This window comes from Sorghum bicolor, chromosome 3, assembly GCF_000003195.3.
Source record: "Sorghum bicolor cultivar BTx623 chromosome 3, Sorghum_bicolor_NCBIv3, whole genome shotgun sequence".
In the NCBI taxonomy this organism is placed as follows: domain Eukaryota; kingdom Viridiplantae; phylum Streptophyta; class Magnoliopsida; order Poales; family Poaceae; genus Sorghum; species Sorghum bicolor.
This window is the reverse complement of record NC_012872.2, coordinates 38,111,983-38,123,823: the sequence shown is the minus strand read 5'-3', so window position 1 is coordinate 38,123,823 and position 11,841 is coordinate 38,111,983. Positions and strand designations below refer to the sequence as shown.

The following is an 11,841-nucleotide window of genomic DNA, read 5'->3' as shown; positions in this document are numbered from 1 at the left end:
TATCGACGAAGTCCGACCGGGATCTTGCAACGCTGCATCACCATAGAAGAAGGCCGAAAGCTCCTCAAGGACCTACACTCGGGGGCTTGCGGCCACCACGCGGCTCCATAGACCCTCGTAGGGAATGCTTTCCGACAAGGCTTCTACTAGCCAACGGCCGTAGCTGACGCCATAGAGCTCGTGCGCTCATGCCATGGGTGTCAGTTTTATGCCAAGCAAACCCATCTTCCCGCTCATGCTCTCCAGATGATTCCCATCATGTGGCCATTCGTGGTGTGGGGTCTCGACCTCCTAGGCCCTCTACAAAAAGCAGCAGGAGGGTACACCCATTTCCCGGTGGCCATCGACAAATTCTCCAAATGGATTGAGGCTCGACCCATCACGAACATTCGCTCTGAGCAAGCCGTCCTTTTCTTCACCGACATCATCCACTGGTTTGGGATCCCCAACGTCATCATCACCGACAACGGCACCCAGTTCACACGTAAAAAGTTCTTGGACTTCTGTGACCGGCATCACATCTGTGTGAACTGGTCTGCAGTAGCTCACCCTCAAACTACGACCAGGTCGAGCGTGCCAACGGCATGATATTGCAGGGGCTCAAGCCAAGAATATACAACCGGTTGAAGAAATTCGGCAAGAAATGGGTCGAAGAGCTCTCTTCGGCCCTATGGAGTTTAAGGACGACGCCTAGCAGGGCCACGAAATATACCCCATTCTCCATGGTCAACGGCTCCGAGGCCGTGCTTCCAACAGACCTTGAGTATGGGTCACCTCGACTCAAGGCCTACAAGAAGCAGACAAACAAGGAGACTCGAGAGAACGCGGTCGACCAGCTCAAGGAAGCTTGAGACATGGCCCTCCTCAACTCCGCCAAGTACCAGCAGAAGCTTCGACGCTATCACGACAAGCACGTGCGCAAAAGGGATCTGAACGTGGGCGACCTTGTCCTACGGCGTCGGCAAAGCAACCAAGGACGCCACAAGCTGACTCCACCCTGGGAAGGCCCATACATGGTGGCCAAGGTCCTGAAGCCAGGAATGTACATGCTCGCGGATGAAAAAGGGGCGGTCTTCACCAACGCGTGGAACATCGAACAGCTACGTCGATTCTACCCCTAGAGCTTCGAAGTTTTATATTCTCATGTACATCTTGTACCAAGATCCTATGAATGAACGCATTAATAAACGAGATCTTTTCCTCGAATAGTTTACTTTTTCATCGGTCAAGGCCTCGACATTAGAAGGGAATACTAACTATGACCCATCATAGTCGATACTCCCTCGGGGGCTAGCAGGCCCACCCAAATTCCTAATAACCGAACGGTTTTTTCTTTCCTATAAGTAAACCTCGCGCGGTCGAGTAGTAGAGGCACCTCGAGCCCCTTAAGGGCCGAGAGACGACGAGCATGAGAACCCCTACGCCCTCAGGCTATGGTAACTCTACTCACTCCCTCACCCTCGAGGCAATCAAGGTCGCCTTAACAAAAGACCAAACGAGGAATATAGACGTAGGCAGAAAATGAAACAAAGGAATCTCGAGCATAAAAATAAGCAAATATTCACAAATCTTATAAACCACTTAAAGACACAGTGCTTACTTAAGACAAGTACTTTACAATGGGTCTTGACACCCAGCATAGGCTCGCAGGCCTCAATCCGTGTCTCGGCCCTCACCACCATCGTTCGCGCCTCGGCTAGTCTCGAGAGGAAGCACTTATGGCTCGAACAGCTTCGCCAGCCTTTTCCCAGGGACCTCCGCGTCGTCGATCAAGGCGTGGAGCCTCTCCTCGTTCTTGGTGTTAGTCTTAGAAATGTCGGTGACGAAGCCATGGGACACCACCTCCATGTCATACGAAAAGCACGAGCAGACGACCGCCATCGCTCGCTTCACCCCATTATGAAGGGCGTCTCACACTCAATCCCTTAGTGTGGCACCTAGTTAGCACAGCTGATCGACCAGGGCGTCGCCTCAAGCCTCCTCCCTTGACTCGTCCGCAGGCTCGAGTTCCTAGGAGGCCGAGAGGTCGCTTATCGTAGTCCTTAATCGACCGTTTAAAGCAACCTCCCCCTCGAGCTGAGCCTTGGAGGAGCGGGCCTCGACCTGAGCAGCCAGAAGCTCGTCCTTAAGTCCTGCAAAGACCGGTATGGGGAAATTAGACAACACAAAAGCACCTTGCAAAAGGAAGTGCAGAAGTGTAAGGAAGCTTACCGTGAATCCTCTCCTCCAGAGCAGTATTTTGACCAACCAAATCGTTGTTGGCCCTCTTAACCTCCTTATAAGAGCGAGCCAGGTCAGTGTTGGCGACCCGCAAGTCCTCGATCACCTTGCCCGCCTGCGCGATAGCTCCCTCTTTCTCCAACAACGCTCTCTTCAAACGATCGACGTCGTCAGAGAGGCTGCGAGATCGAACCCGCTCCGCCTCGAGATCCTCAAGGGCTTTCTTCTTGGCCTCCTCTGTGGCGCTTCGAGCGATCTCGCTCTTCACGCACTCTCCCTTCATCTCTCGATAGGCCTCTCGGGTAGAGGCAAGGTCAGCCTTGATGAGGCCCTTCTCCTTGTCAAGATCGGCAGTCGCGTCCTTGTAAAATATGGCCTCTTCCCAGGCCTTGGATGCGGCCTCCTCAACCGTCATGGTCCGCTCCCTCAGCTGCACGGCCTCTTGAACTGCCTTCCTCGAGGCCTCCTGAGCTTCGGCCAGAGCGGCCTCCCTCTCCTTTTTCTCCTCCTCGAGTGCCAGAAGGTCCTTGTAGGCCTAGAGAAGCTTCTCCCGCGACTCCAGGAGTTGGTCCTTGAGAAGAGGGAGCTGCTCCCAGCCACCCCTCGTCGCGTGGATAAAACCTGACTTCAAGCAGGAGGTCTCTTTCAGATCCTGCGAACCAGTAAGAATACAAAACCAAATACCCAAATAGCTAAGGTCTTACGAAATAAGCCTGACCAAGCCCATTGTTGACGATGTCGGACATGAGTCCCACCACGTGCTTCATCCAAAGGCGAAGCTCCTCGAGATGTTCCCACTTTTCGGCCTCCTTCCAATCATCCATAAAGATATTATGCTCTGATGAATCGGTGGAGGCTCGAATGTGGATCCGATCGGGGCCCCAGTTCTCCATCTCCTCCTCCATGCGTGACTTGACGCCCCGGATGAGTTCCTGGATAGTCTCGAGCGATCCCCCATGACGTAAAAACAGGTCAACGAGGAAGGGGAATCGCCCGTCGTCATCTACTGTCCTCCAGGTCCCGGTCTCACCGGTATCACCACCGCCAGACGTCCCGGCTTCATCCTCCCCGGCGGTGCAGAGATCCTCCCACGGTCGTCGGTCTCGAAGAAATCCAGGAGCGATCCCCTCGATACCATAAATCGTGCCCTTGATCTCTGACTAAGGGTTCGCAGGGGTGCGCATGGCACATGCAAGCGCCACCACACCGTCTGCTCGCCCTGGCTCAGCCGGGATAGAAGCAGGCACCCCCGAACGGAGCCACGCAGGTGTTGGAGGACCGTAAACCGGCAACTCCTCCTCCCCGGCCTCGGGCCCTTGTGGCGGTGACGATTCCGGCTGGCGCGGGCTGAGCGGTGGTGGTTCGAGCCGCTCTTCCAACTGTTGGCTCCGCTGTTGTTGCTGACCCCCTCGAACGGGGCACAGGTTCTCACTTGGATTACCCAATAGGAGCTCAACCTAGGGTAGATGACGCTCACTCCGCCGGGAGTACGTCGCAACCCCGATGCAAAACCAATAGATCGAAGCCTCTAGCCCCTCTTCCATGACGAACATCACCCTCGAAAGAGTCAGAGACTCCTCCAAGGGCTCGGGGGCTACCCCCACGGGGGTCGCTCGCGTGACCCCACGGAAACTAGACCAACAAGAAGAGCCTCTACTCGAGCGCAAGCGCTCGAATAGAGACTCGGGGGATACTGTCGAGGGTATTAGTAAGGGGTACCCTAACCGACACACATAATGGGAGAACCCGTACGTAAATCGAGGCCCCTGACTCAACGCCCTCCGATCGCACGTACGATTGCCGAGACAAGACGACGACCATAGCCTCGAACACGGAGAGAGCATCGTGCGAATCGACCGAGGCTCGACCAGACAGCGACCGTCGAATACGGAAACTGGCCCGTACGAATCGACAGGCCTCGAGTCCGAGTTGGTACCTTGTACACCCCAGCAGACTTCATGGTGATAGACACTGGTACTGATGAGAGGGCACCCATCATCCTATGGAAGCCATTCCTTAACACCTCGGGAGCTGTCATCTATGCTAGTGCAACCAAGATCAGTTTCTACATCAAGGGGAGGAAGGAGACGTTTTCCTTCAAGAACAAGACTACACAAATCTCAGAGCAATCCCGACATGAACCAAGGAAGAGGACCAACAGGAGGAACAGGAACAAGCAAATGTGGACCGAGTCAGCTAAGATGGTCACTGCAGTTCAAGGAGGTCAAGATCATTGACTTAAGTCACCATTCCTGACTAAAAAGGATGACCCAGGTATTCCAAGCATCCAGTGCTCCATTAATGGATACAACTTCAAGAAGACGCTTTGCGACACCGGGTCGGGCATCAACATAATGGCCGCAGTCACCTATCAGCTCCTGTTCGGAACCATACCCCTAAAACCGACATACATTCAGCTCCAGATGGCAAATCAGACATTCTGAAAGGTTGAAGGTATAGTAACTGATGTCCCTGTCAAAATAAATGATCATTTTGTCCATACAGATTTTCAGGTTATTGACATGGGAGAAGACGAGTACGATCCATCCATCATCCTTGGGAGACCGTTCCTCAGCACCGTTAAAGCAATAATCTACATTGGAAGGTCCACATGCACTTCCCCTCTGAGAAGATACGCCGCTATTTTACTGACCCTAACTATATACTTGAAGACTCTAAGCAGGTCAGGACAAGAAGAAGACGACGCAACCACAACCAGATGATGCAAATCGTCAAGGACAGATGGGCAGACTACGAAGTTGAAGTGGTAAGGTCTGAAGACATACAGCTTAAACACTATCCTGAGGAGACCATAGCACCGAGACAGGTGTGGAGAGACAAGATAGTTATACACGAAGAGGAGGCGCCGCCGAAACCACCAACTACGCCATCCAGCGAATCCCAGGACGACTGAGAAAACGGAGAGTCCCGTTCGGAGGACTTAAAAACACCGAACGCCTTGCCAAGAGAATTCAAGGATCAAAGAAGACTAGCAGACGGAGGACATCCTAATCGCTGTCAGGGTGCTGCCGATATTCAAATACACCTCCGCCACTTGCTAGCTACATTAGAAGAAATTACGTCAAAATCCAGCTTGGGGGAGAGCACCCCCATTTATCCAACTAAGTATTTATATTCGCGTTTATAATTTACTCAAACAATAAAAAGATACATAATCATAAAAACCCAAATAAAGATTTTGTGCTTATATATATATCTTTCCTTAGTTTGCTAAATAAATAAATAAATAAATAAAGTTTGCTATGAACCCTCATGATAAGCTCTCACATGGAAATGATGAATAGTTGCTCTGTCATGACTAGTTCTAAAAATTGAAATCTCTCTCAAGTTTAGGCATGACTGTTATTAATTAAGCTTTGCTCTAAACCTGAACTTGTAGGAAGAGTACTTGATCTAAAGTCTAAGTCGTTAATGGATACGTATGGGAAGGTTGAGCTGTTGTTTGTCTGTTCCTAGAGATGCTAGAATACTAGAGAATTTTATCTTTGAAAATCTTTAAAATGTTGCATGATGAGTTCCTGTATGATGAGAGTTTAAAATCCTACCACAGTCATATATACATGCTTATTAGACTATGAACCATACATTTACTTTTTACTGCTTATGAGCATTGAGTGTGGTCAAGCTGTGTAGACCCTTAGGAGCTTGTCATGCGGTTAAAATCAAGATTGACTTGCATGTTCACTCATACATGCTGCTTCTACTCTGAAAGTATGCATCCACATACATCCACTCATTTCCATATCCAGATTCACCCAAAATTATTCTACTCCTATCTAGGAGAGAATAGCCAAAAACATTATCCTATCTCTGTTATTCCCCGTGAAATAAATGCTCGAGATATTTTGGTTACTACCACTGGCTACATTATGCCAGGAGGGTGAGTGCTCTGAAAAAAGTGAATACGAGGAAATAAAAAGGGGCAAGTGCCTGAAACCTCGAAAAAAAGAGAGAAAAAGTGAGACGAGAGGTAAAAATGGACAAGTGTCCGACAGTAGAATTAGGGGTACAAGATACCCACCAGAGAGAAAAAAAAACAAAATATAGAGCATCTCATTCCCCTCAAAAATCTTCAAAGTGCAAGAAAGGTATGTATCCCCTCAAAAGAGCAAAAGTAGAATTAGACTTTCACCACTGTTTTCACCATTACCACCATCATCACCATACACCATTCATTCGCCACACATGCACATCTTGATTTGACTTATTGACTTGTTCTTCTGGATCCATGGTTTGACTATGCAATAAATGTCTTGTAAGTATGTATTAGCTGTCTCCCACCTATGAGCTCCAGATATCAAAACCTTATTAGAGTTGGGTGAGAGAGAAGGCAATGCCACTATGCCTCAGACCAAAAATACCACATACTTTGAGAGAAGGCATACACCATTATTGCCTTGGTAAGGATCCAGAAATACCACAAAAGAGAGACTAGAGAGGGTCATACAAGGAATCTCTGAGTTTTATATGACAAATCTGCAAAAACTCCAGAGCTATAGTTAATTGAAGAACAAGAGACATGGCGCTTGACTAGACCGTTCTATCTTTTAACTCCTCAAGACATAAGTGACAGTTGCAAGCCCCATGGTGGAAGGAAAAATGAGTAAGTTTAAATCTTAACAGTTTACCCAAACCCAGAGATGAGATCTTGTTTGAACGCATGTGTACCTTTAAGGCATGAAACCACTGCAGAAACTCTTGAGTTCATCTTTGCTCAGGGACGACCAAACGTTAAGCTTGGGGGAGCTTGTTGACGGTCCTTAATGCTCACATTTAACTGTCAACTAATCATGGAAAAGGACGTATATGCAACTGACACCTAGACTTAGGGTTTTATCTGACAGAATTCCACGAGTTTTGGTGTTTGTCTATTTCTGTAGGGGGTTATCAGAAAACATGGAGGAAAGGCCTACACGTTGGGTTTACATAGAGATATTAACGTGTGCGCTAATTTTCTATCATCTAGAAGACTCTAGAAGCTATGGAAACGAACGCGAGGCCGAGCACACCCGGGGGCAGGGCGCCCGCCCTCCCCCCTTGGGCGCCCACCGTGCCCTGGTGACCAATTAGGGCAGGTCTCGTGGATCGTGCTCCACCACCTTTGAGGATCAAGAAAAACCGTGCGATTAAGGTCGGTTTGATCTGACGGCCCACGCTCATTTGGAAGGGCTATATAAGCAGGCCCCCTCGCCCCTGGAGAACATATCTCTTCTACAGAATCAAAGCTAGAGTTTCAATTATTCATCCAAGTAGAGAGGATCCCTCTAGTTCATCTAGTTCTAGTTCATCTAGTTCTAGTTCTAGTTAGTTCTAGTTGTAATCTAGAAAATAGGGAGAGAGAAGAGGAGAGCGAAGGAGGAGCCGGATCTGTCGGATCTTCCTCAACATTGTCCTTTTGCAGCAACTGGTTCGTTCTTCATCGTTCTCCAAGTTCTTCAATTCATAATTCCTAAGTTATTTAATTACTTTATTTACATTCAAGTTATTTATTGGATTCCTGCTTGCATCAAGTGCTCTAGTCTTTGAAACGCTAGAGTAGTAATTAATAGATTAGACGTGGTGTTTAGTCTTGCAATTACCTAGAATTGCACCCAATCCTGCGGATTGTTGTGGTAGCCCTAGGGTAGTGACAGCCCTAACGGTCGACATATTCCACCTCGTTCGGATTGGTGTTTGTAGGACCCAAGTCAGAGCTTCCTAGCCCCCTTCTCATCTCTTTCTGTGGTTAGTGTTCTGATGTCCCGAAATAAATAATCTTTGAAGTCATTCTTGATTCCTAGATCAACTAGAGAACTCTCAGGAAACTTCCTCTCTTCCCACCAAAAATAATTATATAGTTATCCTTGGGCAATCTTGAATCTTAATTAGTACACTCACGTTCCCTGTGGAAAATCGATACTCTGGAATACTCCCGGGTGAAAGCTACATCGGTATCCGTGCGCTTGCGGATTTTTCTGTTTGCGTTCAAAATACCCAACACCTACTGCAAGGAAATACGCAAGCTCAAAGACAAGTTCCACGGCCTCAAGCCCGTTCACATCGCACGGCGATACAACAAAGCGGCGGACGAGCTTGCCAAGATTGCGTCCACTCGAGGCACTGTCCCACCAAACGCATTCTCGAGGGACCTGCTCGAGCCATCCATCGACCTCAGCATAGCGGCGAGCATTAAGGCCTCCTCTTCCGAGCCTATCAATACGGTGGAGGCCCTACTGGCAGCAGCAGAGGTGATGGAGATCAAGCAACCATCTCGACACCCCAGCCGAACATTTGATTGGCGTATGCCCTTCCTCGACAGCCTGATCCAGGGCGAGTTACTAGAAGATCGAGCTGAGGCCTATCATATCGCTCGACGGGCCAAATCATATGTGATCTACGACGAAAGCAATGAGCTGCACCGGTGAAGCCCAACAGGGATCTTGCAACGCTGCATCACCGTGGAGGAAGGATGGAAACTCGTCGAGGATCTACAATCGGGGGCTTGCGGCCACCACGCGGCTCCTAGAACCCTCGTCGACAACGCCTTCTGACAAGGGTTCTACTGGCCAATGGCCATCGCTGACGCCATCGAGCTTGTTCGTTCATGCCACGGGTGCCAATTCTAGGCCAAGCAGACCCTCCTCCCAGCTCATGCTCTACAGATGATCCCCATCACCTAACCGTTCATGGTATGGGGCCTCGACCTTGTGGGTCCCCTCCAGAAAGCGGCAGGTTGGTATACCCATATGTTGGTGGCCATCGACAAATTCTCCAAATGGATCGAGGCTCGACCTATCACGAACATTTGCTCCGAGCAAGCCATCCTTTTCTTCACCAACATAATCCACCAATTTGGAATACCCAACATCATCATCACCGATAATGGAATCCAGTTCAATGGCAAAATGTTCTTGAACTACTGTGATCGGCATCACATCCATGTGAATTGGTCTGCAGTGGCTCACCTTCGGACTAATGGCCAGGTCGAGCGTGCCAACGACATGATCTTACAAGGGCTCAAGCCTAGAACCTACAACTGGTTGAAGAAATTCGGCAAGAAATGGGTCGAGGAACTCTCCTCGGTCCTATGGAGCTTAAGAACGACGCCAAGTAGAGCCACGAAATTTCCCATGTTCTCCATGGTTTATGGCTCTGAGGCTGTGCTTCCAATAGACCTCGAGTAGGGATCACCCCGACTCAAAGCATACAACGAGGAGACGAACAAAGAGACTTGAGAAACACAGTCGACCAACTCATGGAAGATCGGGACATGGCTCTCCTCAATTCAGCAATGTACCAACAGAAGCTTCGATGCTACCACGACAACCATGTACAGAAAAGGGACCTGAACGTAGGCGACCTCATCCTATGTCGACGGCAAAGTAATCAAGGATGCCACAAGCTGACCCCACCTTGGGAGGGTCCATACATGGTAGCTGAGGTCCTGAAGCCTAGGACAAACAAGCTCATGGATGAAAAGGGGGAGGTCTTCACCAACGCATGGAACATCGAACAGCTACATCGATTCTACCCCTAAAGATTCAAGGCTCTATATTTCATATACATCTTGTACCATCAAGGCTCTGTGAATGTATATTTTAATGAATGAAAGAACTTTGTCAAAGTAGTACCTAATAGTACAATCAAATCTCGACATTAGGAGGAAGTCTCGACTATGACCCGTCATAGTCAAAACTCCCTTGGGGGCTAGCAGGGGGGAACCAAATAGGCTCCTAAAAATCGAATGATTTTTGAAAAGCTCGACATTATCTTTTCCCTTTCAAGCCCTAAGGAAACCCCACACGATCGTGTAGTAAAGGCACCTTGAGCCCCTTATGGGTCGAGGGACGTCGAGCCTGAGAATCCCTATGCCTCTGGGCTATGGTAACTCTACTCACTCCCTTACCCTCGAGGCAATCGAAGTCTTTTTTAATGAAAGATCGATCGAGGAACATGAACTTAGGGAGCAAGGCAATAAAGAAACTCAAGCATAAAAATAACAAGAGCATAGAAATAACAAGAGCAGCAAGAGAAGTGCTAAATATATTACAATGGGTCTAAGTACCCAGATTAGGCTCGCAGGCCTTAGTCATCATCTCTGCCCTCACCCCCATCTTCTGCGCCCGCGTCGGCTTCAGGAGGGAGCACCTCTGGCTCGAACAGCTTCACCAACCTCTCGCCAAGAACCTCTGCTTCATCGATCAAGGCATGGAACCTCTCCTCGTTCTCAGCATCGGTCTTGGAGATGTTTGTGACGAAGCCATGGGACACTACCTCCATATCATAGGAGAAGCCCGAGCAGACGACCGCCATAGCCCGCTTCACCCCAGTATGGAGTGTGTCTCGCACTCGGTCCCTCAGAGTGGCACCCAAGTAGCATAGCTGGTCAATTAGAGCATTGCCTCGAGCCGCCTCCCCCATCTTGTTTGCAGGCTCGAGCTCCCAAGAGGTCGAGAGGTCATTAATTGCTGTTCTTAGTCGACCTGTCAACACGACCTCCCCCTTGATCTGTGCCTTAAGAGACTGGGAATCGGCCTGGGCTGCCAGCAGATCATCCTTAAGCCCTACAGTGACCAAAATAAGGAATCAGATGATAGAAAAGGAACACCGCACAAACAAAGAAAACATAAAAGCATAGAAAACCTACCGCGGATCCTCTCCTCAAGAGTCGTGTTTTCGCCAACCAGGTCAGTGTTGGCTTTCTTGATATTCTCAGAGGAGCGGGCCAGCTCCGTCTTGTCGACCCGCAGGTCCTCGATCAGCTTGCCCAACAGCAGGATAGCGTCTTCTTTCTCTTGTAGCGCTTTCTTTAGACGGTTGATGTCATCAGAAAGGTTGCGAGAGCAGGCCTGTTCTACCTCAAGGTCCTCATGGACCTTCTTCTCGGCCTCCTCCGCCGTGCCCTGAGCAATCTCACTATTTAGAAGCTCCTCCTTCAGCCCGGCATATTTGCGTCGGGCGGCGGCTAGGTCCGACTCTACGAGCCTCTTCACCTTGTCAAGGTCGATGGCCTCATCCTTATATTGTGCTGCTTCTTCCTGAGCCTTAGCGGCCGCCTCCCTGGCCAAAGCAGCCTTCGTCTTTTGCCTTCGACTGAGTGGCTTCCTCTTTTGCTTTCTCCACGGCCTCCTGAGCGACACGAGTGTCTTCGTCCACCCGAGAGACCCTACCATTTGTATCGGACAAGGCCTTCTGAGCCTCGGTCAGGGCAGCCTCTCTCTCCTATTTCTCCTACTCGGCCGCAGTAAGCTCCTTAAGTACCTTAAGAAGCTTTTCTTGCGACTCGAGGAGCTGATCCTTGAGAAGATGAATATGCTCCCAGCCACCCTTGTCGCATGAATGAAGCCCGACTTCAGCCGAGAGGTCTCTTTCAAATCCTGCGAAAGAACGCAAAGCGATAAGCGCGTAGGCGAAATGAGAAATTCAAAATGATGAGAATGGAGGGGTCCATACAAAGAAAGCTTGGCCTAGGATATTGTTGACGATGTCGGACATGAGGCCCACGACGTGCTTCATCCAAAGACGAAGCTCCTCGAGATGCTCCCACTTTTCCGCCTCCTTGTTGTCATCCATGACAATGTTTGGTTCGTCGGGGGACATGGAGCACCGAAGGCGGACCTT

The 11,841-nt window shown here is 49.5% G+C and overlaps 1 protein-coding gene across 1 annotated transcript; it reads right to left on the bottom strand.

The window, feature by feature from the left end:
• Window positions 10,187-11,393, bottom strand: LOC110433689. Its single transcript, XM_021456202.1, has 2 exons — window positions 10,868-11,393; window positions 10,187-10,784 (listed from the first exon to the last, which is right to left on the bottom strand). The coding sequence occupies exons 1-2, from the start codon at window positions 11,391-11,393 to the stop codon at window positions 10,306-10,308; spliced, it is 1,005 nt and encodes a 334-aa protein (XP_021311877.1). The 3' UTR covers window positions 10,187-10,305.

Excerpts from the sequence above, each read along its gene's own strand:
- LOC110433689 (XM_021456202.1), bottom strand. The coding sequence starts at position 11,393 with ATGGTAGGGTCTCTCGGGTGGACGAAGACACTCGTGTCGCTCAGGAGG. Across the intron at positions 10,785-10,867 it reads TCTTGAGGAGAGGATCCGCG|GGCTTAAGGATGATCTGCTG; the intron begins GTAGGTTTTCTA and ends TGGTCACTGTAG.